Genomic DNA, 27,805 nt, shown 5'->3' on the forward strand with positions numbered 1-27,805 from the left:
TACATAAATAAATGATAGATAGATAGATAGATAGATAGATAGACCTATCCTCACTTCTTATAGCACTTAGCTACTCATAAAACATGTCGCATAGGTCTCAAACTGACTTTACCAGGTTTGGTTCACCATTTTATATAAGGGAATAGGAAATGATTCTACCATCTCTTTTTATGCATGTCTAACCAAAAAAAAAAAAAAAACCCACAAACTATGATATTATCTAAAAATCATTTTAAAACTAGAGCACTTTGATAAAATGGCAGGACAAGCAACTTCATACTGAATACTTTAGCTTTGTTTATTTTTCCAACATCTCTATATCCTGCAAAAGACAAGACTCTTACCGTTTCTTTTGGAATCTGCATCTGGCTTGGCTCTGCATTCTAAAAGAATTGAAGAAAAACATAAATACAGACAGACCAAAGCCATCTTCAACACAGAGGGACACAATGCTTTATTTTAAAGAGGATAAGGTTGTTGTCAAAACTATGTATGAAGGATAGTTATGAATTGGCTGACATATGACTGTCTTCCAAAGTCCACCATGTGTAGGCTTAGGCACAGATCTCAGCAGGTTTTCTAAACAAGTTTGCACTTGCTCATTCAGGTGACTCTGAGTTTGTTGTTTGCAGGAAAATGAAGCAAACTGTGTTTCTAATCATGCTATTGTTTATAAATTTGTTTTCCAAGTTTCCCAACCAAATCTAAGTCCTAAGGTACAAGGTTATTTGACAGCTATACAGATACTAACAGTCTGCACCACAGTCTGAACCACAGGGAATACATGTGATTTACTTCCCATATAATATAAACTATGTAGCTAGGTATTTAGTTGATTTTTTTTTTAAGCAGGAGGCAAAAACTGACTAAAAAGTATTCAGACTAGGACCCACAGAATTGAAACACAGACACCCCAAACAGAAGAGTTACATTAATTGAATTTGAAGATTTTGTTTTTTTTTTGGGGGGGGGTCTTTTTTGAGACAGGGTCTCCTTGTAGCCCCAGCTGTCCTGGAACTCACTATGTAGACCAGGCTGTCCTGGAGCTCACAAAGATCCGCCTGCCTCTGCCTCCCAAGTGCTGGGATTAAAGGCGTGCGCCACCACGCCTGGCTGAAGATTATTTTTAAATACCCCTTTTGACTTCATAAAAAAAATTAAAGTCTTAAAGCAGCTGCAATATTCATAACAGACTGACAGCCTACTGGCCCACTCCTTAATGAAAAGCTCACAGGCAATAAATTAACCAAGAGGGGAAGAAAAAGAAAAAAAAAAAGAGGAGCAGACGGGAAAAACAGAAGCCTGGAAGATCCAAGTTGGACCAGAAGAGCCTGCATGACCCCAGGCTGGCACTCACTCCTCTGTGAGACTGCTGAAGAGCAGTGTTCAGCTCAGCAACCCCAGCAAGGCCAACTACCAGTCTCAGATTGCCAGGCAGTTAGAGCTGCCTGCCTGCCTGCCCAGGGGAGGTTTGGTGCTTTGATAAGAGCTCATTTGCAATCGAATAGAGACATCCCAGATTTTGGATCAGGTGGCATCTTAAACACAAAATTGGATAACAGTGGGGGAAATGGGAAACTGAATTTAAATTGAGAAATAATGCATTAAACATTTTTTAACTATGAGGAAGTTTTCATAATTTATTCAAAATCAACCTAAAACACAAGTGTTCACTTCTCACCCTAGCACAGCCTAAACTCACAAAACCATGTAAGACATTTAGGTCTGCATATAACTAAGGGATAGGATATTCATGACCTAAATTTATATCTATTTTAATATTTATATAAATAACTAATGTAAATAGAGACTATATTGACTATGACACATTGTAAGCTAAGAGAATTAGGTCTATATTACTAATTTGGGAACTATACTCCTGAACTTTGTCACTGTCGTTTGTAAAGATTAACTGTTGTTGGATAATAGAAGCTAGCTGAAAAGAGATGTCAAAAGTCAAGTCTGCTTCAGAATATTTAAGATACCACTTGTGCTTGAGCTAAAACAATTTTCTTACCATTTCAAAAGATAAAGATAAGTCTTCCAAATGAGTCATTTTTATATATAAAGGAAACCTAGCAATTTTTTTTTCAGAACTACACATTTACTCCCTATATCTCACTCCCACCAGTACCATCTCAATGGCCCTGTCCAATGTATGTCAGTATAGACTGTAAAGTAGGTGAGAGGCAAATGAATTCATCATTTGTTTTTCCAAATAAGGTAACCTGTGCTGGTAATTGATAACCATGCTTCTTTTTGTATTTTACATCTTTTTATTTTCGTAACAATCGTTTATAAGGTTCACTTTTGACAGGAGGCTACCATGGTTACTTGGCTTCGGGGCATTTACTATGAAAATTTGAAACCCAACAATTTGTCACACATAGGGGAAAAGATGGCAAGATTTCAACTACAGCCTACGGAGTGACAGTTATGAAATAATTGACATCTTGAGTTCAATCAGTGTAGCTGAGGGTGTACAGTGATAAACACTTGACTTCCTTGAAACCATTCCTATAGGCTGCTTATGAAACACTCATCCACTCATTACTGAGGCTAAGACTGAACTATAGTCGAGAATACTTGCACTGGGATAGACCTGCAGAAAGTAAAAACTACAGAAACTCCTTTGGATATGTGTCCATGAATATCCACTAGTGGGTGGCTGGCCCAGATCACTGACTAACGTACATAGAAGTTTTCCATCTGCCCTAAGTTTACATACCAGTTCCCTTGGGTGGAAGGCGTCTTCCTGGCGAATGACCAGAAGGCTTACGGTCCCCTCCATTTTGGTGCTTCTTAACAGGGAAACAACTTCTTCCTGGGACTTGCCTGCTAAATCTACTCCATTGACCTAAAACAAAGAGAAAGTTTTCAGCTAGAATCCTGTGCAGACAGGCAACAGAAGAAAAGCCAGAGATCCAGCAGTCCAGAAACTTGTTACAGAACCACACTCTTTTCAGGCCAAATCTGACCCTGACAAGGAAGCCATGAAGTTTTGGTTGCTTGTAAAAAAAAGTTGACTAGACATGTAGAAGTCAGTAGGAAGTAATAAATCTTTTAGTGTTCACCCATAAACCAGAAGCCACAGCCACCACCTTAACAAGTAGCAAGTCATAAACAGAACTACAGTGTCAAGTCAACATGAAGCTGCCATGTGAGCTGAACACTAAAGGCCTTGCACAACACAGGCTTTGCACAGCAAAATAAAAAAGTGCTGTCCTTATAAGAACATACCAGCAATATTTTAGTATAATGCTTTATGTTTCAATAAAAATTAAGAATATTTTATCCTGAAAGGGCAAACACTAAATAACAAAGAAGAATCACTACAAAATAGTAAAAATTGGGGAAGGGAAACTATTGCACCTCAATTTTTCTCAATGTTGTAAGAGATTTTAAGCAGGCGGTATTTTGGAAGAACATTTTTTTAGAGAATCTCTTTCTTTTATCTCATAGGAACTATGATAGTTACAGAAAGAGATTTTTTTTTTTTTTTTAAAGATATGGTCTGCAGGGCTGGAGGGATGGCTCAGCAGTTAAGAACACTGGTTGTTCTTGCAGAAGACCCAGGTTCGAATCCCAGCACCCACATGGCATCCAACAACTGTCCATAACTCCAGTTCCAGGGGATCTAACAGCCTCTTCTGTGCTCCGCGAGCATTGCACGACACAGGTGCACTTACCTACACGCAGGCAATACACACGTACACATAAAAAAAAAATAAATAAATAAATAAATAAAATATGAAAAAAAAAAAGATACGGTCTGGCTGAAATCACTATAGAGCTCAGGCTGCCCTTGACTCATAATCTACCTGCTTTACCTACTGTGTGCTGGGATTACACGTATGCATTACTACAGCTAGCTCATAAAGTTCCATTTTTAAAGAACTGTGTATTATTCTCTATAGATAAAAAGATGCATTTTATCTAAGACAAATAAATGCATTACTTAATTCTAATGCCAAAAATCTGCTGTAATTAGAATATATTTTGGAACCTATTTTTCTGCTAAAACAATCTCACAGAGCTTCTACTATACTATTCCAGGGCCACAGGAAACACAGACAACAGGTTCAAACAAGATGGAAAGTTTGTGGAAAATAAAGGGTGAGCCGGGTGTGGTGGCGCTCACCTTTAATTCCTGCACTCAGGAGGCAGAGGCATGAGGATCTTTGTGAGTTCAAGGCCAGCCTGGTCTACAAAGTGAGTTCCAGGCTAGCTGGGGCTACAGGGAGACCCTATCTCAAAAAGACCAAAAAAGAAAAATAAATAAATAAAAATAAAGGGCGAAAAAGTTAGACATTTCACACCTTTTTCTGTTTATGATTCTGGGTCTGATTCAGATACTAAGAAAACTTGAGAATTGACTTGGAAATATTATATCACAAATACAGATACTATAACATTAGGTTTGAAAAAAGAAAATCTGAGAACTATAAAGCACTAGACCCTGAGAGGGTACAGAGCATTCCCACTATTCAAAGAAAAAAACAAGTGTTTGGTATATACTGAAAGTAAACCAGAGACATTGATTATCTTCAAGAACAAAAACAGGGAGAAAAAGGAGGAGGCAGACATGCAGGAAAGGGCAGACAACGGCTGTGGCTCAGAATAGTGTTGCATGGCATGCGCAAGGTCCCAGGGTCCATCCCCAGAGCTGACAGAGACAGAGAGAGGCAGAGATACAAACAGAGCCAAGAAGAAGGGGGGAGAGGGAGATAACTTTTTCTCGATTTTTTTTTAATATTTGGGATATTAAAAAATATTTATTTTTTTAAAAAACATTTGGGATGTTCTGTATCATATACACACACAAAAAAAATCAACCAAAAAAGAGTTGTATTTGAGGAGGAAGCATAAAAATTTACTTCATGTTAATTAGTAAAGGTGAAAAACATTAATATTAAAATCGACTTGATGACTTTATATCCATACTCAGGATATGGATATAAAGGATCTGAGTGTAACCAACTGTGAGTAGTAATAACTAGATACACAGAGATTAGAGATGCATGTGCAAACATCTAAGTGTTAGTAGCATTAAAAACGAGTCTTTCTATAGGAAACAGTATATTTTGGAACAAAATAGAGAACTTTTTTAAAAGGTTAACAACTCATTCAATTCTATGTCTTATAGGGTTTATACTGAGTTCAATATTGTACAACTATTTATTCAATCGTGAACCTAAAAATTTAAAGTCACTTTTGAAAAAGATGTATCTTTGCTCTGGAAATTGTTATTGACTATGTTAAAGCTGTAAAGGAATGCTTCTTCTAATCAGGTGGTTAGTAAATAAATTTTAAAAATTCATTTATTATTTTCATTTATTTTTTATTTTGTGTGTATGAGTAATTTTGCCTTCATGTATATAAGTGCACCTATGCCATGCAAAGTCCACAGAGGCCAGAAGAGGACATCAGATCCCCTGGAACTGGAGTTACAAACGGCTGTTAGCTGCCATGTGGGTGCTGGGAGCTGAACCCGGGTCCTCTGCAAGAGCAGCCAGTGTCTTAATCACCGAGCCATCTCTCCAGACCTCTTTATTTTTTGAACTTAGAAGCCAGGAAGACTAGATTCAAGTCTCAACTGAGACTCTTACCAAATAAGATAAGCCATAACCACTATCTTGACCTAAAGCTACTAAGTCTATCTTCCAAAGGCAATAGAGCTTTCTGGATGTAATCTCTTTAATGTAATTTGGGCACATCTTTCCTGCAACAGATTCTATCAGTGTCATCCAAAACATGCAACCACATGTATAGGACAAGGGAAGGAGGAAAGAAAAAAAGCAAAGGAAGCAATGGCTTGGTTCTGCTGTATTTCAAGAAGTCTTTCAGAAAGTTCAATCAGGAAGAATTAATGCTGCAAAGCTACAGAGAAGAGGGAATGTTGGCAAAGTTCACTATCTTTTTATGAGGATTATTATTTTTTAATATTTTCTGTTTTTATTATTTTATGTGTATGAGTGTTATGCCTGAATGTAGGTAAGTGCACCCATGTCGTGCAATGCACGCGTAGGACAGAAGAGGCTGTCAGATCCCCTGGAACTGGAGTTACAGACAGTTGTTAACTGCCATGTGGGTGCTGGGATTTGAACCTGGGTCTTCTGCAAGAACAGTCAGTGTTCTTAACCACTGAGCCATCTCTCCAGGCCCTTTATGATTATTTTTAATTATGTGTTTGCATGTGGGTGTATGTATGTGTGCATGCATCAGAGACCAGAGGGTGCTGGGAAATGCTTCAGCAAGAATAATATGAGATCCTAACCTTTGAGCTACGTCTCCATCTAGCCCTGTGACGTTCACTTTCACAGCAGTGATTGGAGAATACCTAACAAACCACGGTATGTGCCAAGAGAAGGAGACCATGAAGGCCCTTGGCAGGGCTCTCTGGATGGGGTGTGGTTCAGTAGTGTGTAGTGGCTTGATGGTGGAGGACTGGGGCACGGTTCAATGAAGGCGGTACTGGGTGGGGCATGGCTCAGTGATAGAGCACATGTCTAGAATGAGTGTGGACCTCGTTTCATCCTCAGCACCCATGAAAGTTAATGAATAAAAACAAAAATATAGACAATGCTTGCTAAAGAAAAAAACTTAAAAAAAAAAAAACCAAACAGATGACGAGTTCTGTCTGCTTCTCCCTTTTTCTATATGCACACAGTTTCCTGCAAACAGAAATAATGTATATTTTTTCCACATGACCTCACACACCAAAGAAGCAAAACCAAAAGCATCAGAAGGAAATTTCCAAAATCAGTTTTCTTCCTCCTGATGTCGGATGCTGTGTTTCGATTCATGGTCCAGGCTGCCATGCATGTGTTCCTTCCATTAAAACCTACTGCTCGGTTCTGATGTCAGAGTAAGGAGGTTTCCTATGCTGCCACACATTAGCATAAAGCTAACACCATAACATCAGAGGCAAGGCACACTCATAATGACAAAACACGCCCTGACCTCATAATCCAAATGTCTGGGTAACTAAAAATTTATAAATACTCTAGACAGGTCATTTCTCATCAGATAACATAGGGAAATGTAATGTACAATAGTTTTTTGATGCATACTTCTACGAACATACATGATTTCATATTTTATGAAAATGTTTTTTAAAAGGCTTTTGAAAAAAGGAACCTTTCAGGAAACCAGAGACATGGACCTAGAAGCCACTCACCTCTATGAGCCGGTCCCCTGCCTTGAGCCTGCCATCCTGAATGGCAGCACCACGTGGGAGGATGTTTTTCACATAAATGGGAGCTGAACCACCAATGGTCACATCTCGGGAAGTGATGCTGAACCCAAGGCCTTCTGTACCTAAGACAGAAACAGACATGTGTTAAGTGCCACAGTGTACTGTGAACTGTGCATGTGTGCCACAAAGGACTAGATAATATTCTCTACCTCAGCTTTACATTTTAGAACATTCACAGTGACCTATATTTTTTTCTAATGCTTTAAAAGTTGTAGTAAGTCTTCAAACTAGACTAATGATGGGAGGTTTAAGTTGTTTAGCACTCAGAAGTCATTAATCTTTTGGCAGTCTTCTGAAGGAGCAAGTTAACGGTGAAACTTTCTAAAATCAACTCTTTGAGTATGAAATGGACCTAACAGCTCTATTTGAAGAAAAGGAAATAAACATTTGTTAAAATTCTTAAAAATCTCAAAAACAAAGTATTATCACACAATGATACCCAGATCTAAACCACATGAAAGGAAAAGAAAAAAAAGGGAGAGAGGAGAAAACGTGCAGTGAGAACAGTATTTATTTTTAGATGTATGTAATAGACTCCCCCATACCACAAGTATAGCAGCTGACTTGGGGAACATGAAACGTTATTTACCTTAGTCAAGCTCTCTTCTAATTAACAAAGGGTTAATCAGGGAAGCATCCATCTAGGATCAGGGCTAACTACAAGACCCCAGGGTCACCCTATCATGTTTAAAGGCACCAAGATTAATGAGATATCAGTAAATCACTTTCTTGATTTATTATCTTAATTCTTTGGCAGACTTCTTTTTAAATTTTTAATTTATCTTTCGGTGTTTTTATTTATTTTTATTTTATGTGTGTGAGGGTTTTGCCTACATATAGGTAAATGTACCATGTGTGTAATGCCCAGAGAGGCCAGAAGAGGGCATCAGATCCCTTGGAATTAGACTAGAGAATTGTTAGTTGCCATGTGGGTGCTGGGAATTGAATCTAGGTCCTGTGCAAGAGAAGTGAGTGCAAATACAGTCACTGTGAGAAGAATAAAGAGACACACAAAGGTGAAGACTGAAGAGCATGTTAATATGATGCCAGAATAAAACTTGTGTGGAGGCAACCACCTTTAACCCCAGCACTTAGGGAGCAGGGGCAGGCAGATCTCTGTGAGCTTGAGGCCAGCCTGGTCTATACAATGAGTTTCAGGCCAAGCAGAGCTACAGAGTGAGCCTTCTCCCAAAACAAAACAAAAAAAACAAAAAACAAACAAAAAACTGTAATAAAAAATATAACACGAGAGAAAAAACAGAAGCAGGTGGCTAAAATGTGGGTTGAAGTGGAAAGAGCAGAAACAAATGCTCAGCAATATCTGTAACAAAACCTGTCATCAGTAGTCTCAAGATGAGGCAAAACACTCATCTACTCACTATATGAGGTCATGTTTCTGTGCCTAGACTGTTAAGTACTGGCAGTGTCTGTGGGAACCCTTGAGTAGCAGGCTGCCTGTATGAATTCTCCTAATTACTCCTCTGGGGCTGTTCCATGTGTCTGCGCTTTCACAGAACTCTAATGAGTTACAATAACATTTATTAAGAAAGAATTCTAAATTATTCTCTTTTGCAATATTAATTTGTACAAACAACAAAGACGGACTGTTATATGAACCATGATTCTATTAAAATATTAGCAATAACCCCTAAATCTGTAAGCCAGAAGTTCAGGCAATGACCTTTAAAGGGAAGATAAATAGATATCAATTTTCATTTAGCAAAGCCAACAAAACATTTTGCTCTGACTAAAACAGATTACTGACCTTCTCCTTTGACTTTATTAAAAAGCTAATTTCTACAAAAGAGCAGGGTATTTGAGAATACCAGAGTGGTAATAAATATTAAGAAATCATAATTATGGAAGCAAGTGTGTTGAGGCTACTCTGTTCTGCCACCTTGTATGAGAGAGTTCCAAAATTATTTCAGAGTCATTATCCTAGAGTCTTCTCTTTTTAGTACTAAAAGCTGATCCCAGTTTGTAAATTGCTGTCACTCAGAATATGTTTAGGGGCTGGAGAGATGGCTCAGCAGTTAACACCACTAGCTGCTCTTGCAGAAGACCTGGGCTGGGTTCTCAGAACCCACATGGTGACTAACAACCATCAGTATAACTACAGCTCCTGGGAATCTGACACCCTCTTCTGGCCCCTGTGGGCACTGCACACATATTGATGCATTTACACACAAGCAGAGAAAAACTCATATACATAAAATAAAAATAAAGTCTTTAAAAATTAAAAAATATGGCAGTTTAGTTTGAACAGAACTTATATTTAACATGATCACACTATGTTTTTAAGAACGTCTTTAAACATCTGAAATTCTGTAAGAAGTGGTAAAAAAAAGATCTCTTAACTACAAGGAAATCCTTAATTTATTAACAGATCTACATTTAGTGCTAATCAAAGACAATCAGCATCTTCTGCTTATGTATAGTCAATGTGATCTGTTATATAAAGTATCTGTAAGCACTGGCAGCATGCAGAGGCAGCAGGTACTTTGTTGTATATTCTTACTGCTAGTTAACTGAGATCAAGATACATCTTCAGAGCCTTACATCTTTTAGATTACAAAAGGTTAGAGAGATATTTAAAAGAAAACCACTATTTCTAATTTTCCTTTATAGATAAGGATAGACTTGCTAAAGTAGCTTCAATAAACAGAATCACATTTTTCAACATGGCACTGAAGCAAAACTACTAGTTCCCTATTCAAAAAAGAGTAGTTCTTTTAATGGCAAGCAAATTAAACTTCATGAAAAAGTTCACATTATACCACAATTTGTTAAATTGATTGTGCAAAATTACAGCTAATTAAATGAATATCCTTCACTTAGTATAAAGAAGAAACATTATTTATAAACTAACATTAGCAGAACATTGGTCAAGTAAAACAAAACTATCTTTGCTGAGGGAATCTGAGCAAAATTTTTACCTTTCATATAACTCTAACTATGGTGCTTGATATGCTTTTTTGGTTAACAACTGATGCCTGCCACTTGAGTGGAGAAAGAGGCATGAGGACTATCTTTTTCACTTGAGGACAGAAGACAAAGGGCTTCACTGATGAGCCTCAGGGTCCGCCAGGAGTAGAGACACATTGCCATGTCCTGGTCATGCCAACCAAGTGTTCAGAGCTTAAAAACCAGTAATCAGAAGCTGTGGTTCACATAAAGTTCAATGGGAGAACATGCTCTACAACAGAAACAGCATCTAGGAGGTCCACAGCCTTGAAGGCGCCACCACAATGGCAAGGGGAATTGCCTGCATATCAAGATACAAAATGTTCTAGCAAGACTTTGTTACCCATAGCCACAGAATATAGAGAAGTCACTCTGAATGACGCTCCAGCCACTGCTAGGAGTGGTTGAGCTCTGAAAGGTAATTTTTATAATGCCATAAATTTGAAAGGCATGATTCTGAAATACATCAAAATGCTCAGTTGAAGGAATGCATCACAAAGCAAGTCTATCTCATATTTGATGGAATTCCACTGGCCATCTGAAGATCAAGTCTGGACAGTCTGTTTTGGGCAGTGGAGGAGGCCAGCTGGAAAAGTATGTTCCCTGTATGCATGGATCCTTCATCTACAGGGAGGAGGCACATGAACAAATCAAAAGGGTGGGGGAAGACTTATTGATACCCATCACAGTGTCTCAATTCACCTTAAGGGAAACAAAGTCATGAGGTGGAGAAGGGAGAGTAGGAGACAATGCTGGCCTTCTGAGCAACTGTGTGAATGTGACAGTCTCAAATATGATGCTCCTTTCCACATATGCTGGGGATTAGAGAGTCCTCTAGCATCAGACCTCCACTGTTAGTCTCAATCTGGCAGAAAAGCTGAAACCCATTTATTCATTATAAAAAAACGTTACTCCAGGAATACCTGCTGCTGCTTCTTATAAACATAAACTGTAACTTATTCTTTGAACTTTCACATTTTTATTCTCTCTCTCTCTCTCTCTCTCTCTCTCTCTCTCTCTCTCTCTCTCTCTCTCTCTCTCTCTCTCTCTCTCTGTGGATGTGTATGTGTATGTGTATGTGTAGGCCAGAGGCTGGCTTTAAGTGTCTTTCTCAATTGTTCTATGCCTTAATTTTTGAGATAAGGTCTCTTACTGAACTTGGAATGTGTCAATTCAGCTAGACTGGCTGGCCAGGAAGCCTCACTCATCCACTCCCTCCTGCTTCCCCCAGTGTTTGAATTATAGACATGCATAGCCATGCCTGCTTTTATGTGAATGCTAGGGATCTGAACTCAGGTCCTCATGTACATGACACAAACACATTACATCTTTACAGCCCTGCATTTTAATTTCTACTAGGTAGTACAGCTCAGTGTCAGAGAGCTTAACTAGTACACAAAGCCTTGAGTTTTATTCTGAGCACTAAAACACATACAAAGAACAGAACAACAACAACAACAAAATCAGAACAAAAACTCCAATACTCAAGGTGCTTTTCTGGTTAGTTGGCTGATTTTTAAAAGCAATTCTATCTAACAGTACTAAGTATAAGACAATGTGAGGTACCTTTTTTAAGCTGAATGTTGAGTCTCTTGCCTACTTTTTTGGTATTGTACGCACTGCCCACACTAGTACTGAGTACATTCTGCGGAGCGAGAGCTGGGGCCGTGGGGGGCTTGGTGGAGGGGTGAGTGCTATGAGGTAGTCGGGGGTGAATGTCCAGTTGCTCTGCTGGATGGTTCAGTCTGGGTGCTCTAGGCAGTGCATGAGGCCCAGTGCTGGCCATACTCCTGTTGTCCAGGTAGTGGCTGTCAGGGCTGAAGCGGCTGGAGGAGTAGTTGTTCTTCTCGATTTGGGAAAGTTGTTCATACTGCTCTTTATTTGCTGCAGGGACCACGTGGAACCAAATGATGGGAGTACGCATGGCTTGGCGGAACATATGCTGTGCTCTGGGTTTGACAAAGAAGGGAAGATTAGCAAATGAAGACTGGCAGACCAGAAGATATCACGAGCTTGATTAAGTATACTAATTAAGCAGTAAGAACCAACAGACTGTTGGAACCCTTTAGTAATCAAGTTTGCAAGCTCTGATAAAAAGAACAGTTTTCAAAATACAAAATTTCTTATTCTCTCTCTTTAAAAAAAGGCAAACTGTAGACAAAGTACAGCATTCTCAACTGCAAGTCATTAAAAATCATTAAGTACTACACATATAATCTAATTTTAACATTGGTGAAATCAAACATAGCCTTTTTTCTCACATGTATGACCAACCTGCAGCCTATAGGCCACATGCATCTCAGGATAGCGATGAATGCACACATTTGTACATGACATCATATTGAAATGTCAAAGGGTAGACATCTCTGTATAGCATGATCTAATATAACATAAAAAAATCATAAAATATTTTCTTATCAAGGGGCCATTTGAATTTTTACAGAAATGTCTTTTTATAAATATACTTAGGAAAATATATGAGGTGATTAGCTATCACTTAGAGGCAAAACTGGTTCAAGTTTGTGTGCAAAAATCTCACAAACACTAATTCCCACAAAGAGCACCTAACAATGCAGAAACCACCACCTACTCAGCTCTGGGATTCTACATGTTAACCATATTGGAAGCTGCGGGCTCCATGGCCAGGGTGAGGCAGCTCTACCTCATACTGGACCCCCATGTCTCACCCCCCAAATTACAAGTTACATTCACATCTGCCCTGTTTTAGAAATAGATAGCCAAGCTGTAGTTTTTATTTTAATTTAATAAGTGTTTCAGTTAGGATAAAGAAAGCCTAAGAAAGACGTAATGCTATGGTTCAAAGCCTTTCTGATTATTTATACTGATGCTGGAAATTTAAGTCAAAGTGAGCAGTGGCAAATTTCCTGAAGGAGGGAAACCAGCAGCACTGCAATGCTTAAACTGGGCCCAGAACACTGTGGAAAGACCTCGATTGATCAGAGAACATTCTGAAATACAGGCTAATGGGAGAAATTACATTGAGTTTGATTAAATTATTAACAGCTAGATAATGGCATCAAACCTTCTTGCCTGGTACAGTGCTCACAGATGTGTCAGAGCACTTCGGCTGACCACAACCCATCAAGCTCCCCGGGAGGACCCTTGCACCTCCCCGAACACTTACTGCTCAAATCTTCTGTTTCGAAGGTCGCCATCATTAATCCTTACAATGCAATCATTCTCATGGAAAAGATTTTCTTGCTCAGCTTTACCACCTTTCTCCAATCGTTTTACTAATAACCCCAGGGTTCTGGAACATTAAGAATGCAAACAATTACACAGGCGACATTTCCACTACGTGAAATGTTCTAACTCTATGATACATGTCCATGGATGCCAAAGGGATGGGCTAGGGCTGGCTGTTGATATATTTTAAAACATTAAAACAAAAATCACAACAGTCTAAATAATGTATTGAAATGGACCCTTTCAGAAAATATCAGAAATGATTTTCTGACTTATCGATATTATCTTTCTGTTTACAAACTGTTTAAAAATGCTGACATGGAAACTGTCTAGGGTAGACACCACAGTCTGAACTGGGATAAGCCGGTCTTGTAAATGGTTTTGGTGGGTTTCTGATTGAAGCCAGATCGCCCCTGACTTTCTTTTATGGGACAGATGATGAGGAATGCCTACCCCTGCTGGGTTCAGAAAGAGGAGGCTATCCCCTGCCTGTGAATTCAACAGGCCTGATACTCAGAATTTCAATATGTGGTTTCTTCATTAAGTAATTTGTTGCCAGATTTCCATTTGAAGAAAAAATGGGAGAAAGCAAGCAATTCAAAGAATGTCAGTCACCAATTGTCTTCTCTAAGTGTGAACTCAAACTTTAAGAAAAAGTGGAGATGAACTTTGTAGAGGAGGCAAAATAAAAAGCCAAAGTTACTTTCTTTTCTCTAGAAAGCTTGTGTGTGTGTGTGTGTGTGTGTGTGTGTGTGTGTGTTGTATGCATATGCACATGTCCATTTGTGTGTACCTGTGCACCCAAATGCAGGAACACATGGAGGACAAAGGTTGACCTCAATCACTTATCTTTTGAGATACAGTGTCTCACTGAATTTTGAGCTCATCAATTCATTTAGGCTTGCTAAGACCAGGGAGCTCTGAGGGTCTGTTCATCTCTGTCACCAAGTGCTAGGCTAGAGCCACCATGCCAGGCTTTCACATGGGTGCCAGGAATCCAAACTCAGCTCCTCATGCTTGGAGGCAGGCATGTTACTGACTGAACTACCTCCCCAGCTCCTACAACATTAGCTCCTTAACAGAGGAGAGTGATCTGTATGTCCTGAACAAACAGCAAATACTCTGAGGCACAGAAGTGACAGGAGTCATTAACTGGCTCTGACTGCTGTTAATGACTTGTTGGCAAAGATTTTGAATCATGATTTTGTTCAGTCTTATGTGAACTTATCGCAACATTTTGAAAGTTTGTGGGTTTTTTTCATGACATAGGTAAAAGACAAAAACGCATAGATAGTGGAATTTAGAATCTTCATTCCAACAACCATGATTTCCAGTGGGTTCTTGTGTATTTTCCAATAAAATTACAATATGCACTATATTGTATGTGCTTCCCAGCAGAAATGCATAGACAACTTCTTCCAAATGCTGGCAGTGATTGTTGTGGATCTTCTACTACCATTTGTCTCGGTCTCTTGCCCTGTGCAGCCTTATCTCTACTATTCCTTAGTAAAAGGGAAAAGGGGTTTCAGTAAGACACACTCAAACACTCAGCTTAAAGTAAGGTCTGATTAGTGACAACTGGATGAATGGAGAAGTGAGTGTAGCTAAGGTAGCAAGTCTCATAGTTCTGATAAGTGTTTGCAAAGCAGAACAGAAGCAGGCAGAATGCAGGTGCAGGTTTGCTTCATGACGGTATCATTTATGCTAAAGAAATCTTTGAACTAAAATGAACTGAACTTAAGAAACAACCCTGTTTGACTTATTCTTTTTCAGTTAATCTTGATATTTGGGGAGTATTTATAAAATTCGTAGGTTCATTCTGACCCTTGTTAATTACACCGAAGAGGTATTATAGTATAATCAAAGCTACCAGCTTGCAAGATTTAGAGATTGACCAGTTGAGGATCAGTATCAGTTTTAGAGTCTAAAAATGTTAGTGAGAGGTTAAAAAAAGTGTAGGTGATTTCTCATTAATTATTATCACAGATTGGAACTTAATAAATATACAAAAAGAATCTCAACTCAAAAGAATGAAATGTATAAAGTAAGCAATTATCTCAGTCTCTGTTTGGAAGGAAGGGAGTCATATTTGTGGTTAACAACATCTTGTATCCCTATTACTGAGGCTTCTTTACACCTGAAGTTAGAATGGCAGTTAGAGAAATAAAAATTTATTTATATTGATGGATTGACTGATTGATTACAGTGCCTCCTTTTGTGATATAGGGTCTCACAAAGTTCAAACTGGTCCAGAATTCACTCTGTAGCCCAGACAGCCCTTACACTTGCTATCCTCCATCTTCTGAATAGCTGGGATTACAGGCCTGTGCTTCAGACCAGGCTCAAACAAATTATTAAGATACATCAGCCTGCTGTGGTGGTACAGGCCTATAATTCCAAACCCTGGAAAGCTGAGGCAGGAAGCTCTCAAGTTCAAGGTCAGCTTGGGCTATATAGAAGTTTGTAGATAGCTAGGGCTACACAGTAAAGTTTAAACCAGTCTAGGCTATACATTGAGACGCTCAAAAACAAAAATTCCATGAGGTAAACAGAAAAAAACTGCAGTATTTATCGAGGTCTAGGTCAGGAGAAGCAAAGAACAGCGATACATGCTTTGCTTCCAAGAGCTGTATTTTCAGCTGGGCATATTGGCACCTGGCTACAATCCCAGTACTCAGGAGGCTAAAGTTGGGGTATCATGATGTTCATGCTAGCCAGCGGCTACACAGCAAGACCTTAATTCAAAAACAACTTGATTATTTTCGTTTGGAGGTTCAGGGTTTGAGACAGGATCTCCCTGCAGCCCTGGCAAGCCTGGAACTTGTTATGTAGAGCAGGCTGGCCTCAAACTCACAGAAATTCATCTGCATCTGCCTCCCCAGTGCTATGATTAAAGGTGTGTGCCACAGAATTTTTTTTAATAGAGAGATCTAGAATTCTTATGAATGGGAAAAAATTATATAAGGAAATTAAATTAAATCAGTCAGGCTTGGTGGTACACACCTTTAATCCCAGCACTCAGGAGGCAGAGGCAGTGGTGGGTGGATCTCTGTGAGATCAAGGTCAGCCTGGTCTACACAGTGAGTTCAAGGCCAGCTGTGGCTACAGGGAGACCTTGTCTCAAAAAAAAAGGGAAATCAGTTATTAGTGCAACTGAAATATGGACTCCTTGGACCTCTGATCTGGCAAAGCAGTTGTGAAGAGAGAAGCCTGAAAGACCACAGGACAGTGTCACCCAAAGGTGATCCTCACACACCCACATATTTGGTGGCATGCCTATTGAAAAAGCCATCACTAGAATCTAAGAACCCTTCACTTTTGGGGTGGTAGGAGAGAGCGATACAAGTTATCACCATGTAACCCAGGTTTGCCTGAAACTCATAATCCTTCTGCCTCAGCCACCAATGTGCTGTTGTAGGTATGTGCCACCAAGCACAGCTGGCATGATTTCTTTTTAAACATTTTATTGATTTATTTTTATGTGTATGAGTGTTGTCTGCAGGTATGTGAGTACACCCACACTGGGCAATGCCCAAGGAGGTCAGAAGAAGATCCCCTGGAACTGGAGTTATAGATGGTTGTAAGCTGCCATGTGGGTACTAGGAATTGAATCTGGTCCTCTGCAAGAGCCAGTGCTTTAACCAGTGAGCCATGTCTCCAGCCCTATGATTCTTTTTAAAGTACATACATTTAGTTCGTGATAAGAATATACCCTACCAAGACCGAGAGACTGGTTAATTGATCAGTGTTTGATTTAGAAAATAAAGATTTCTCAATATGGTTATATAATTTCTGTGGCAAAAATTCCAATGATTGATGTTTTATATACTTTGAAATATTTTGTCTAAATAGCAAATATATAGATTATATTTCATGAAATTTATTTAGAAATTAACTATTAGTGATAATTTTTCTATATTTGTAAATTGATCCCAAACTATGTATTTGTATTAAGTATTTATGACACTTTAAAATAGTGTGCTTACACACAGGCCTTGAATTTGATACCCAGCATCCAAAAAACCTAACAACAAAAAGTCTATCTGCTAAAAGTGGTGAGGTGCCTGTGGTCCCAGCTACGTGGAAGACTGAGGCAGAAGGGTCCCTTTAACCTTGGAGTACAAAGTCAGTCTGGGCAACAGAGTGAGACATGATTCTACCTACCTTATTAAACTTTAAAAGTAGTAAAACTTAGAAATTCAAACTTTAATTCTACAAGTGATAGTTACAACTTCTTCTAGTAAATAGTTAAGTGGGTTTATGTTCTTCTAGACCATCACAACAGAACAGTGATCCAGAGTAAACACCTGTGATTATGGAATGGTCAGCCTGGTTATCTTTTTTTTTGCGGGGGGGGGGGTCTTTTTGAGACAGGGTCTGTCTCCCTGTAGCCCCAGCTGGCCTGGTCTTTCTGAATTTGTCATTCTACATGGCCAAATGGGTAATCCTAATGTATGATAAACTGTTACAAATCATAAACAGATGGCCAGCCACAGTTACAGGCAGGGCAAAGGAAGCATGTTAACCCAGGCTTCAGCAATCATGTTCCAGTGACAGTCAGGTTAGACATGGGTGACCAGTGTGTCTGTGTAGGAGGAAGATCTGTAACCTGGGGCATCCTGAGGAAGACAACCCTTGGGTCAGGGAACTGGAAATACCCTAAACTAATGTAAAGTCATTAGACGACTTACCCACATTTCTGAAACATTACCTCCAAAAACAAATTGTTGGAAAGGCAAACAATCTGCAACATTTTCCATTAGCTCCAATGGGTGAAAATGATGACAAAAGAAATGAAAGTGAAGGATCAAAAACATCTCCCAAGAAAACAGCCCTGACCACAGTGAGAGGAGAATGGAAAGGTGAGGGAAGGAAGCAGCAGGACCAGGCACTTTCACCATCCAGGGATCAGCTGGGCTCTAGTGGCGCCATATCCACAGTTGCCACTTCTCATGCCAACTGTCATGGGTGGTAAAGTGAAAAGCACATATTAGGTACACACCTCATGAACTCATGCCATCAGCTAGAGTTTGTTCTGAGATGATAAAAAAATAATCTACAGTGCTGGAGAATCACAGGAGCCAATGAGGTCCCAGCCTGTGGGCTCAGGGACTGGCATAGGCTTTCCTTCTTAGAAGCTACTGCCAGATTTACGAGGCAACCAGAGTCCATTAGAAGAAGCCAATGTTTAAAAAGGATCAGGGAGAGGGGAGGGAAACAGGGAAAGGGAAGAAGAGTTCTTGGGACTGTTACAGAATCAGAGGCACCAATTCTGGCTGTACTGAACCAGGTGGTTGACGGAGCCAGTGCTGAATGAAGGGGGCTGGGCAGATTTATGAAGAAATGAGTACCATGTTGGATGGTGTGAAACATGCCTGTCCCACCTCCCATATGAACTTAAGGCAAATATTATTCAGTCCCATTATTCCTAAGAAAATGGATGTTTTTCTTGTCAATCTGAAATACTCTCTTTTTTTAATTTTTTATTTTATGTGTATGCGTGTATTGCCTGCATGTAGGTAAGTGCACCTGTGTCATGCAATGCCTGCGGAGGTCAGAAGAGGCTATTGGATCCCCTGGGACTGGAGTTACGGAAGTTGTTAGCAGCCATGTGGGTGCTCGGATTCGAACCCAGGTCTTCTGCAAGAACAACCAGTGTTCTTAACTGCTGAGCCATCTCTCCAGCCCCAATCTGAAATATTCTTAAACCTACTCTTCTTCCACTGTTTACTACAGCTTCCCCTCACCCATATTTTGGAGGGAGGGAGAGAGAAAGGAGAGAAGGGGAGGTGGGATACTATGCCCACTGGGTACAAATCTCGCTTCTGAATAATTTTCCTAAAACAAACAAAATCCAGAATTACATATATCTTTCCTTCAAACCTTTCCTCATCGTCACTAAACAGCATCTCTTAGGGAAAAGAAGGAAGAACAGTCTCAAAAAGTAAGCCGCTGGAAAGCAGTGTCTCTGAACATGATTTTGGTTGCGTAATTAGAAATTTAACTGCTTAGATTATATTAAGGATTCACCACTACATTTTCACAAGGTTCATTAGCCTAATTATACACTTAATTAAAACAAACTCAGTTGCACATGTTAACATTTCCAATTCTAAGTATAAATTACAACCAATGATAAAACTGAAAATAAGTAACAAATGTTTTATTGACATCTAAATTGGCTGAGCTAGTGTGAGTTTTGCTTTGATAATCTAAACTCCCATAACTGCCACCCAGCTGTATGGAAATGATCATAGTTTATCTTAATAAAAGCTGACACAGTACAAACATCACAACCACAGCAAAGGCAGGGATGAGTGGCAGAGGGGATTTTGGCAACAAACACCTGTCTGCTCCCCTAGGGTTACATGTGGAGATCAGCAATTCCACATAACCCTGAGAACCACAGCCACCACCATCACAGTGGACAGCCACAGAAGGAAATTAAACTTTGTAAGTATTCTGGTTAAAATAACAATCCTGGCAGAGGGGAGATCATGTTCAACATCAAGATGTACTCATAGGAGAATGACCTTATGTAACACAATACCATGTACAAAGCATCAATGCAGAGAATCCTGGTAGAGCATTGCCCAGCATGTGTGAGGCCCTGTGAGCACAATAACAAAAGGAAAAAAGAAGTCAGCTGAATGGGTGAGATGAAGTAGACAAAAGGGTAAACAAAAATGGAAAGGCAGAAATTAGACATCATCCTATTAAGTTTACAAAAACATCATATATATAATAGGCTTCACCCAGGTACGTGAGAGCACTGGGAACAAGTCCTTAGTCACCTCAGACAGACAAGTGGCATGTGGCCAAGTTCGCTACTAATATACACAGGGAGTGAATACCCAGGGAAAGAGAAAGTGAGGAAAGAAAATGAAAGTATTGTTTTGGATGTTGTCTAAAGAAAAAGGTGACTGGCCATGAAAAAGAACTGTGAAGGATTAAAACTAGTAATTATAAAAATGTAACCTTGGTAGAAGGGACAACCAGGGTCAGATTTTGCTGCAATATTTAAGTGGATGAGTAGCTGACCTTCCAAATTATGTGCTTACCATTCATATGTAAAGAAAACTTGATTTGTCTGTATCCGTGTATATATGCATGCTTGGTTGCACAGGCATATGTGTGTGCATGGAGTTCAGAGGACAATCTTAGGTGCTGTTTCTCAGGCATCATCCACCACTTTGTTTGAGACAGGCTCTCTCACTGGTCTGGAACTCGCTTAGCTGGCTGGGCAGTGAGCTTCTGGGTTCCTGTTTCTGCTCCCCCAGCACTGGGATTATAAGCACGCCCCACCACAGCCAGATTTTTCTGCATGGGTCCTGGGGATCAAACTCAGGGACTCATGCTTGCAAGGCATGCACTTTACCAACAGAGCCATCTTTCTGGCCCAGAGGAATGTTACTTGAAATCTGAGGAGAAAATTATTCAGTAAATGTGTCTAAGAGGCAGGGGCAAAAAAAATCTATAAATATACACATATATACACATAAGTGTGTATATAAATGATCCTCAGTGAGTTTATATATCAATAATTTTTCTCAATCTATAATAGGGCAATATACAATACATACGTATAAAATACAAATTTCAACTAATAAGAAATGCATATTTTCCAATAGGGTCATTTCATTTCAACACACACTGACCATAAACATAAATACTCTCTTCATATATGATATTTCTTGTTGAGCTTAGATGGTGGAATTTATGGGAATAATGTAAATAAGCAAAGAAATAGAGAAAATGTCATAAACTGTACAGCAACTGAAGGGTTTCCCGAGGGTGTTGAGCCTTTATCTGATACTGTGGATATTATACTGAAAAAATGCTTTAAAAGAATCATTTGGGGTAAAAAAAATCAAAATCAGTCAGATGCATCAAATGACAGACACATATGTATAAAATAAGAAGTGGCTGGGCGTGGTGGTGCACGCCTTTAATCCCAGCACTCGGGAGGCAGAGGCAGGTGGATCTCTGTGAGTTCAAGGCCAGTCTGGTCTACATAGTGAGTTCCAGGACAGCCGAGGCTACAGGGAGACCCTGTCTCAAAAAGACCAAAAAAATAAACAAACCAAAAAAAGACGTGATTAATAAAGCCAGGCATGGTGGTGCACCCCTTTAATCTCAGCACTCAGGAGGCAGAGGCAGGTGGATCTCTGTGAGTTCAAGGCCAGCCTGGTCTACATAGTGAGTTCTAGACCAACTATGGCTACGGGAAGACCCTGTCTCAAAAGGACCAAAACCAGAAGTGATTAATAAGTAGGGCATTCAACAGGATCCAGCAAAGAAAGCTAAGAACGCATCAAGACCCACAAACCTTCCCCTTCGTGGGTATGAGTGCACCCATGCCCCCACCCCCACTTTACCAGGACCTCATTCCCAGCTATGCTACACTTGAATTTTTCCTTAAGTCTTCTGATGGGACAATGGGACAGTAAGGAGAATTGTACAAGTATATTTTACTAACTGGAACATAGTAGATGGGTTTGGTTTACTTTTTCCCCTTTATCTGGGAATTCCTGAGAACCAATAGTATATATTTTTGGAAAACAATTCACAGCTAGAACAAAAGAGGCTTTCTTATTAGCTACTGAGTGAAAAGGAAAACACAGACACTCCAGTAAATATGAAACAGGAAGTAGAAGCGAAGGCATTTTAGGCATGACTAAACTAGACTATAGAGCTGACCGGCAACTTAATTTGCTGGTTTTCCTGGGGAAGGTGGCAAACTGCACTACATTCTACCAGCTGAGGGTGCCAGATCCCCTGCACCAGATGTCAGGGGCTCCTGTGAGCCACCATGTGGGTGCTGGGAACTGAACTCAGGTCTCTGAAAGAGCAGCAAGCACTCTTTACTGAGCAATTTTTCCAGACCATATTTTATCTTTCTTAAAAAAATAACTTTTATTAAATTTTATTTATTTATGTGTGTGCATGGAGGGCCAGAGGACAACTTTGAAGGTAGTTGCCCTTGTGACTTAAATAAATAAGGCTATTTGCCATTTAAGAGGAAAATGAAATGATAGGTATAAAGAGAAAGTTGTTTCAAAGTAATGAAACTGAATAAGGAACTCTGGGTGGGATCAGTCACTATTTTTGTGAAATGTCTGTGAAGAAGACTAAAGAGACCCTAGTGTCATGGGGAAGATGATCCTGTTGAGTTTCCTATTATCTGTGTCTAGTCTACAGTCACCCAAGGAAGGTTTTGGAGATGGACCAACAGTCCTTAATGCTGCTTCTGAAGGCACATTCAACCTACTGCAAAAACGTAGGTTAATTAATTTATTTAATGCCTTTTTAAATCAGACCTGCCAAGGTTCCTATTTAGAAAAACATGATTGTACATGAAGCCATAATAACAGCTAAGTGGCTGAAAACTTTCTCTAACCTTACTTCAGGAGCTTTAATTACTATTTTCCTTTACTACATATGACATCTGAGGTAGTGTGGGTGTGTCCCTATTCTCTATACAGGATTCACATTCTGAATGAAAATATAAACAAGAAAGCAAAGCTGACACATATTTATCACTTCTACAAAAATAAATATTCAAGGAGAGTTACTCAATTAGTTATGACTCCGAGTTCAAGAAGGCCCAAGACTGAGTAACTTTTGTGTCATGGAAGTTATTCCTGGAGATTTCAATGTGCCTACACTGCTGTGTTCCCATGAGATAACATGCAGTCTCCCCACTAGCTCCATTTAACATCTTCTTTTTGGAAATTCAGAATTGCTTAATTTGCCTGACAGACCCCAAGTCAACCCAACTCCCTGAATGAGCTGCCATCACATTTAAAATCATCTTCCACCTCTACCCAGGCTAAGTAACCGAATTCAGACACTTCTCTCCCAGTTCTCAGATCACCCATTACATAACAATAGCAACAACTGTCCCATAATCAGTATGGTATGCTTCCCAGCTATCACTCTATCCAGACTACAGATCCCTAGGTTCTGCTCTTCTTGTTTTCTGGTGCCCACATTCTTTATCACAAGGTGGACTCCCAGGCTTTCTGATGGAACAGGTAGAACCATGTTAATGTGTTGCTAGTATCACTGGGCTCCTGGAGATGGGTCTCTAGGAGTCTAAGCAGGTACCTCCATCTCTCCCACTTTCCACTCAACCCTGAGGGGCCATGAGTGTCAAGTTCACATGGAAGAATAGAGACCCAGTACACAAATAGATAAAAACCAAGTGCTTTATGCAGTTTTGACAGGAAAACTGGTGATAACTGTAGAGTCTGCTTTACTTAAATCAAAGTCTTCGTTCTTTATATGGGAAAGCTGTACACAATTCTCCTCATTAAGTGTCAAATTAAAAGGAATTAAAAATGTGTCAGCTGTTGAGTTGCTAGCTCTGCAGAGGGACTTGTTTACTCAAATGTGTTCTGTGCATCCAAACTGAACACCATGGAAACTGGCAACTTGGTCAGCTGTGACGAAGTCTTCTGAATGGATTGTACTGGCAGGTTTATTTCTCAGTTTTCTCCTTTTGCTTTAGGCTTCTCATCTGTTTATTTTATCCTAATGTCTTTTCATGGTGAGGTAGGAAATGTGTAATATCAGACAGGAAGTAACATGTTTATAATAGAAATACTGGTTCAAAGTTGGCACATACACAAGTAAAAGTCATTTGTGATGAATCACGGTTCACATGGAATTTCAGGTACATCAATATTAGGAAACTATAACCCACGCATTTTAATTTTCTCATCTTTCCTAAACATGAAAAAAAATTCAGAACTTAAACTTTGAAGGTTTTTCGGTTTGTTTTGTTAAAGCCTGGGCCTCACTATGCAGAACTGGTTGGACTGGAACTCACTGTGTAGACCAGGTTGGCTAGAACTCATTATGTACACCAGATTGGCCTAGAACTCACTATGAAAACCAGGATGGCCTAGAACTCACTATGTAGACCATGTTTGCCTGGAACTCACAAGATCATCTACATCTGTTTCTCAAGTGCTGTGATCAAAGGCATGTACCACCATGTCTAGCCTGAGATCATTTTAAATTATATTTTTTAAAGAAAATAAAGGGAAGGACCTTTAATTAAAAGTTCTTAAATATATTTTGTTTTTCCAGAGTTTAAAAGTATGAATAAAGGGGGTGGGGGAAGAAAAAGGAAAGCAGCTAGAACTTTCGAGTAAAACTGCGCTTAAAAATTCAAGGTGAATTTCACACTAAGGTATAAAATACTGACATTCATGGTGCTCCAGCAGAACTCTGAGAAAACCAAAGCTTCAGCTGTTGGCCAATCCATGAATCCTGTGTTTTACCAAAGGAACAAAATAAATCTGAACTCAAAATCATTATCATTAACAGTAAGGTGGCATAATTACTCAAATATTTACATTGGTATTTTAAACACATGCTTAATTGTATGCTAATTCATGCTTTGTCTTCCATAGCACACTAGATTCATCTGACTCCTTGACAAAAACATTAACAGATGTGGCTGGTTCTCCATCACATGTCCAGGTCCTCATTGTTCTAGGTTTTTAGTCATTTCTTTAGGACCTCAGTCACTGGTCTGGATTCTCAGCCGCTGGCCTGGGCTCACAATCGTTGCTCTAGGTTTGTAACTGGTCTAGGTAGGTCCTCAGTCACTGTTTTACGTTCCTAGTCACAGGTCTACCCTGTCACTGGTCTGGTTACAGGACATCTTTTGAGGTTCTCAGTCATTGTTCTAACTTTTCAGTCACTGTAACAAGTCCCTCACTGGTCACTACTACACTTGTCACTACTCTAACTCACCCTTGCTGTTCTAGGGTCTCAGCCAGTGCTCCAGACTCGTGGTCACTAACTGAGGCTCCAAGTCACTTAAGTTCTCTGTCGCTAGTCTAAGGCTACTTCTGCATTTTTTCCTCATTAATCAAAGACCATAAATAAAACAGAGTAAAATAATAACAAAAGAAATAAGGTGTCCAAAGTAAGGCAAAACATGTTTCATAAAATGTTCACAAAGTGGACAAAAAAGCAGGAAAGGCAGAAAACTTCCACAAGTCATGCATATATAGAGTTATACCCTGGGGAGGGAGGAGGACCCCTACCCTGGTCATAGCATCTGCTATTTAACACAAAAATTAATGGGCACTATTTGAATATATTAAAGCCTCAAATACAATGGTTACTTCAAGGAAAAAAAGAGGAGGAAGAATCAAGGAAATTCGTGTGACATTTATAGACTTTAAGAAGTGTCTTCTTTACAGTAGTGAGGTCAGGAATGAGCACATTTTAGTATTCTGATGTTTGGCAAATAAGAGAAGGCTCACGCTTTTTATGCCTAACTTTCTAAAAGTTTTTTTTTTTGTTTTTTTTGTGTTTTTTTTTTTTTGGTATTGAGGATGTTAAATCTCTTTGAAATAAAAAGTTAAGAAAATTCAAAAATTTAATTTCAGAAAAGTGCTTCTAGAGGAAGTGCCCTGTGGAATTTCCCACATTGTCCTTCTAAACTTTTTTCCCTCCCAAAGGTGCTAGGGGAGGCATTTCAGTGCTTCTCTTTCCTGCCAGAGGCCCGTTCCCCTGCCAGTTTCTCACCAAATACCCATAGTGCATTGGAGTCGGTGGGTAAGAGACTTTGCAGTGCTTGCTCTGAACCTGTTCAGCCCTGTTTGTAGAAAACACCCATACTTTGCCAATGTTACCACAAGTCTTATTGCCTCTTGCTACCACCAGAGGGCAGCCTCTTCACATACTTTAGCGCACACAGGTGGACCTGAGAACAGCGAGGACCTCTCACAGGAGGCTGACAGGAAGCCCCTTCCTGTGCACCTCCCATCTTCTAAGTCTGATGATTCATTTTGGGCAATCCAAATGCAAGCCAGCTTCTAGTCGCTTTATTGTTGTTTTTATTTTTAAAGGGTGGGAGTGGATGAAGGAGAAAATATACCTTATATGTTAGCATACACATTTACAATGGAACTTGCTAAGTAGACCAGGCTGCCTAGAACTCACACAGATCTGCCTGCTGGGATCAAAGGCATGTGCCACCATTCCTGGCTTTATAAAAGATTTTTTTTCTTCTTCAGAATTATCAATGCCTTATATAATTGCAGAAGTAAACTAACATAAACAAATTTACACTACCCAAGTTATCCAGGTAATTTTTATTAGACAATTTTCTCTAGATAACTGCTTCAAGCGCTCTGGAAATTTGCAAATCCAGGTGGAGTTTTCAGTTTTCAGCTAAGTGAAATGTGTGCTAGGATGTGAGCTTATTAGGATATTCTGAACACATGGTTCCTTTCTGTGCTGAGAAACCTCCTTTATTAGGCTGTGTTATGTGCCTAGGAAAAGCCATTTATGTACAAGGAAAGCATCTGATGCCGATGAAAACCTTTTCCATTATGAATGTGTGAAGCCAACACCAAAAACAGCACACACTGTGAGTCAATTAAAAACCTGCAAGATACGTTACCTGCCGCCTCGAGCACTGAAAGGCACTACATGGATTCCCAGAGGCCCGCCATCGTTGGGGACTTGTACGAGCTTTACCATATCACTGTGAGACAATGATGAATGAGGGAGCGTGAACATGTACTGTAAACAAACCAAAACAGAAAAGAAAAAAAACAAAAAAAGGAAAAAACACAGACACACAGCATACGATAAAAGAGAACAAAACAAAATTCCCACCAGGCAGACAGGCACACACATACACACGTGAACACAGGCGTGGCGATGGAGGTGACACCAAAGCACACCTACCTGAATGCTAGTCTGATGGCATGAGGGAGCAATCATCAGAGACAACTACATTAAAAAGGACACAGAACTGGTTCTGTCAGACTACTCTCTTCTAAGCAACATGAGTTCATGCTTTGCGGGTCAAATGTCTAGACTCCACTTAACAGTCTCCATCTATCTCAAGGACACTAAGATTAGCTAAATATAGATATTGAGGACACAGAGCACAGAGGTTTACAATGTGCTCCGACTGTATGCCATTTGATCCATCCTTCCAATAACCCAGTGAAGTCAAAGTTTTGGTTCCAGCAGGTGACAGTTCAGAAGAGATTGCTGTCCTAATGATCACCATCCTATGGTGATTCAATCACTATTTCCTAAGCTGCTATGAGAGAACTGCTAGGTGGTTTATGGAGCTCATTCTCTGAGCCAAATGCACCCACTGAAAACGAAATAATTCTTCTGTTTGTAGCTGATCTTTAACTTTAGGAAACTATGTTACATTAGCTAACATGCAGTTATTTCTAAGCAGCTGAACTCCTTTGTGCAATAGGCAGGTGTTTATATTATTAAAGCCACTTCCACAAATCTTTACTATTAATATTAGCTTGAGTTTAATGAAAACAATAATTTAGAAAAAGTAAACTTATAAACTTTTTAAGAGATTTTGCTTTG

General features: G+C 39.5%; 1 protein-coding gene across 16 annotated transcripts in view; it reads right to left on the minus strand.

Moving 5' to 3' along the window:
* Pard3 (par-3 family cell polarity regulator) overlaps positions 1-27,805 on the minus strand; it is a gene marked incomplete at its 5' end in the record, with an annotated part of 355,877 nt that overhangs the window by 257,678 nt on the left and 70,394 nt on the right. For 10 of the 16 annotated variants that reach the window (XM_029570669.1, XM_017801795.1, XM_017801794.1 and 7 more), the window contains 6 exon segments: positions 345-383; positions 2,729-2,857; positions 7,181-7,320; positions 11,789-12,171; positions 13,368-13,493; positions 26,862-26,945. In XM_029570669.1, the coding sequence (XP_029426529.1) occupies positions 345-383; positions 2,729-2,857; positions 7,181-7,320; positions 11,789-12,171; positions 13,368-13,493; positions 26,862-26,945 (901 nt within the window). 16 annotated transcript variants of the gene reach the window in all.

The sequence above is a fragment of the Nannospalax galili genome, unplaced genomic scaffold (assembly GCF_000622305.1).
Source record: "Nannospalax galili isolate Female #2095 unplaced genomic scaffold, S.galili_v1.0 scaffold123, whole genome shotgun sequence".
In the NCBI taxonomy this organism is placed as follows: domain Eukaryota; kingdom Metazoa; phylum Chordata; class Mammalia; order Rodentia; family Spalacidae; genus Nannospalax; species Nannospalax galili.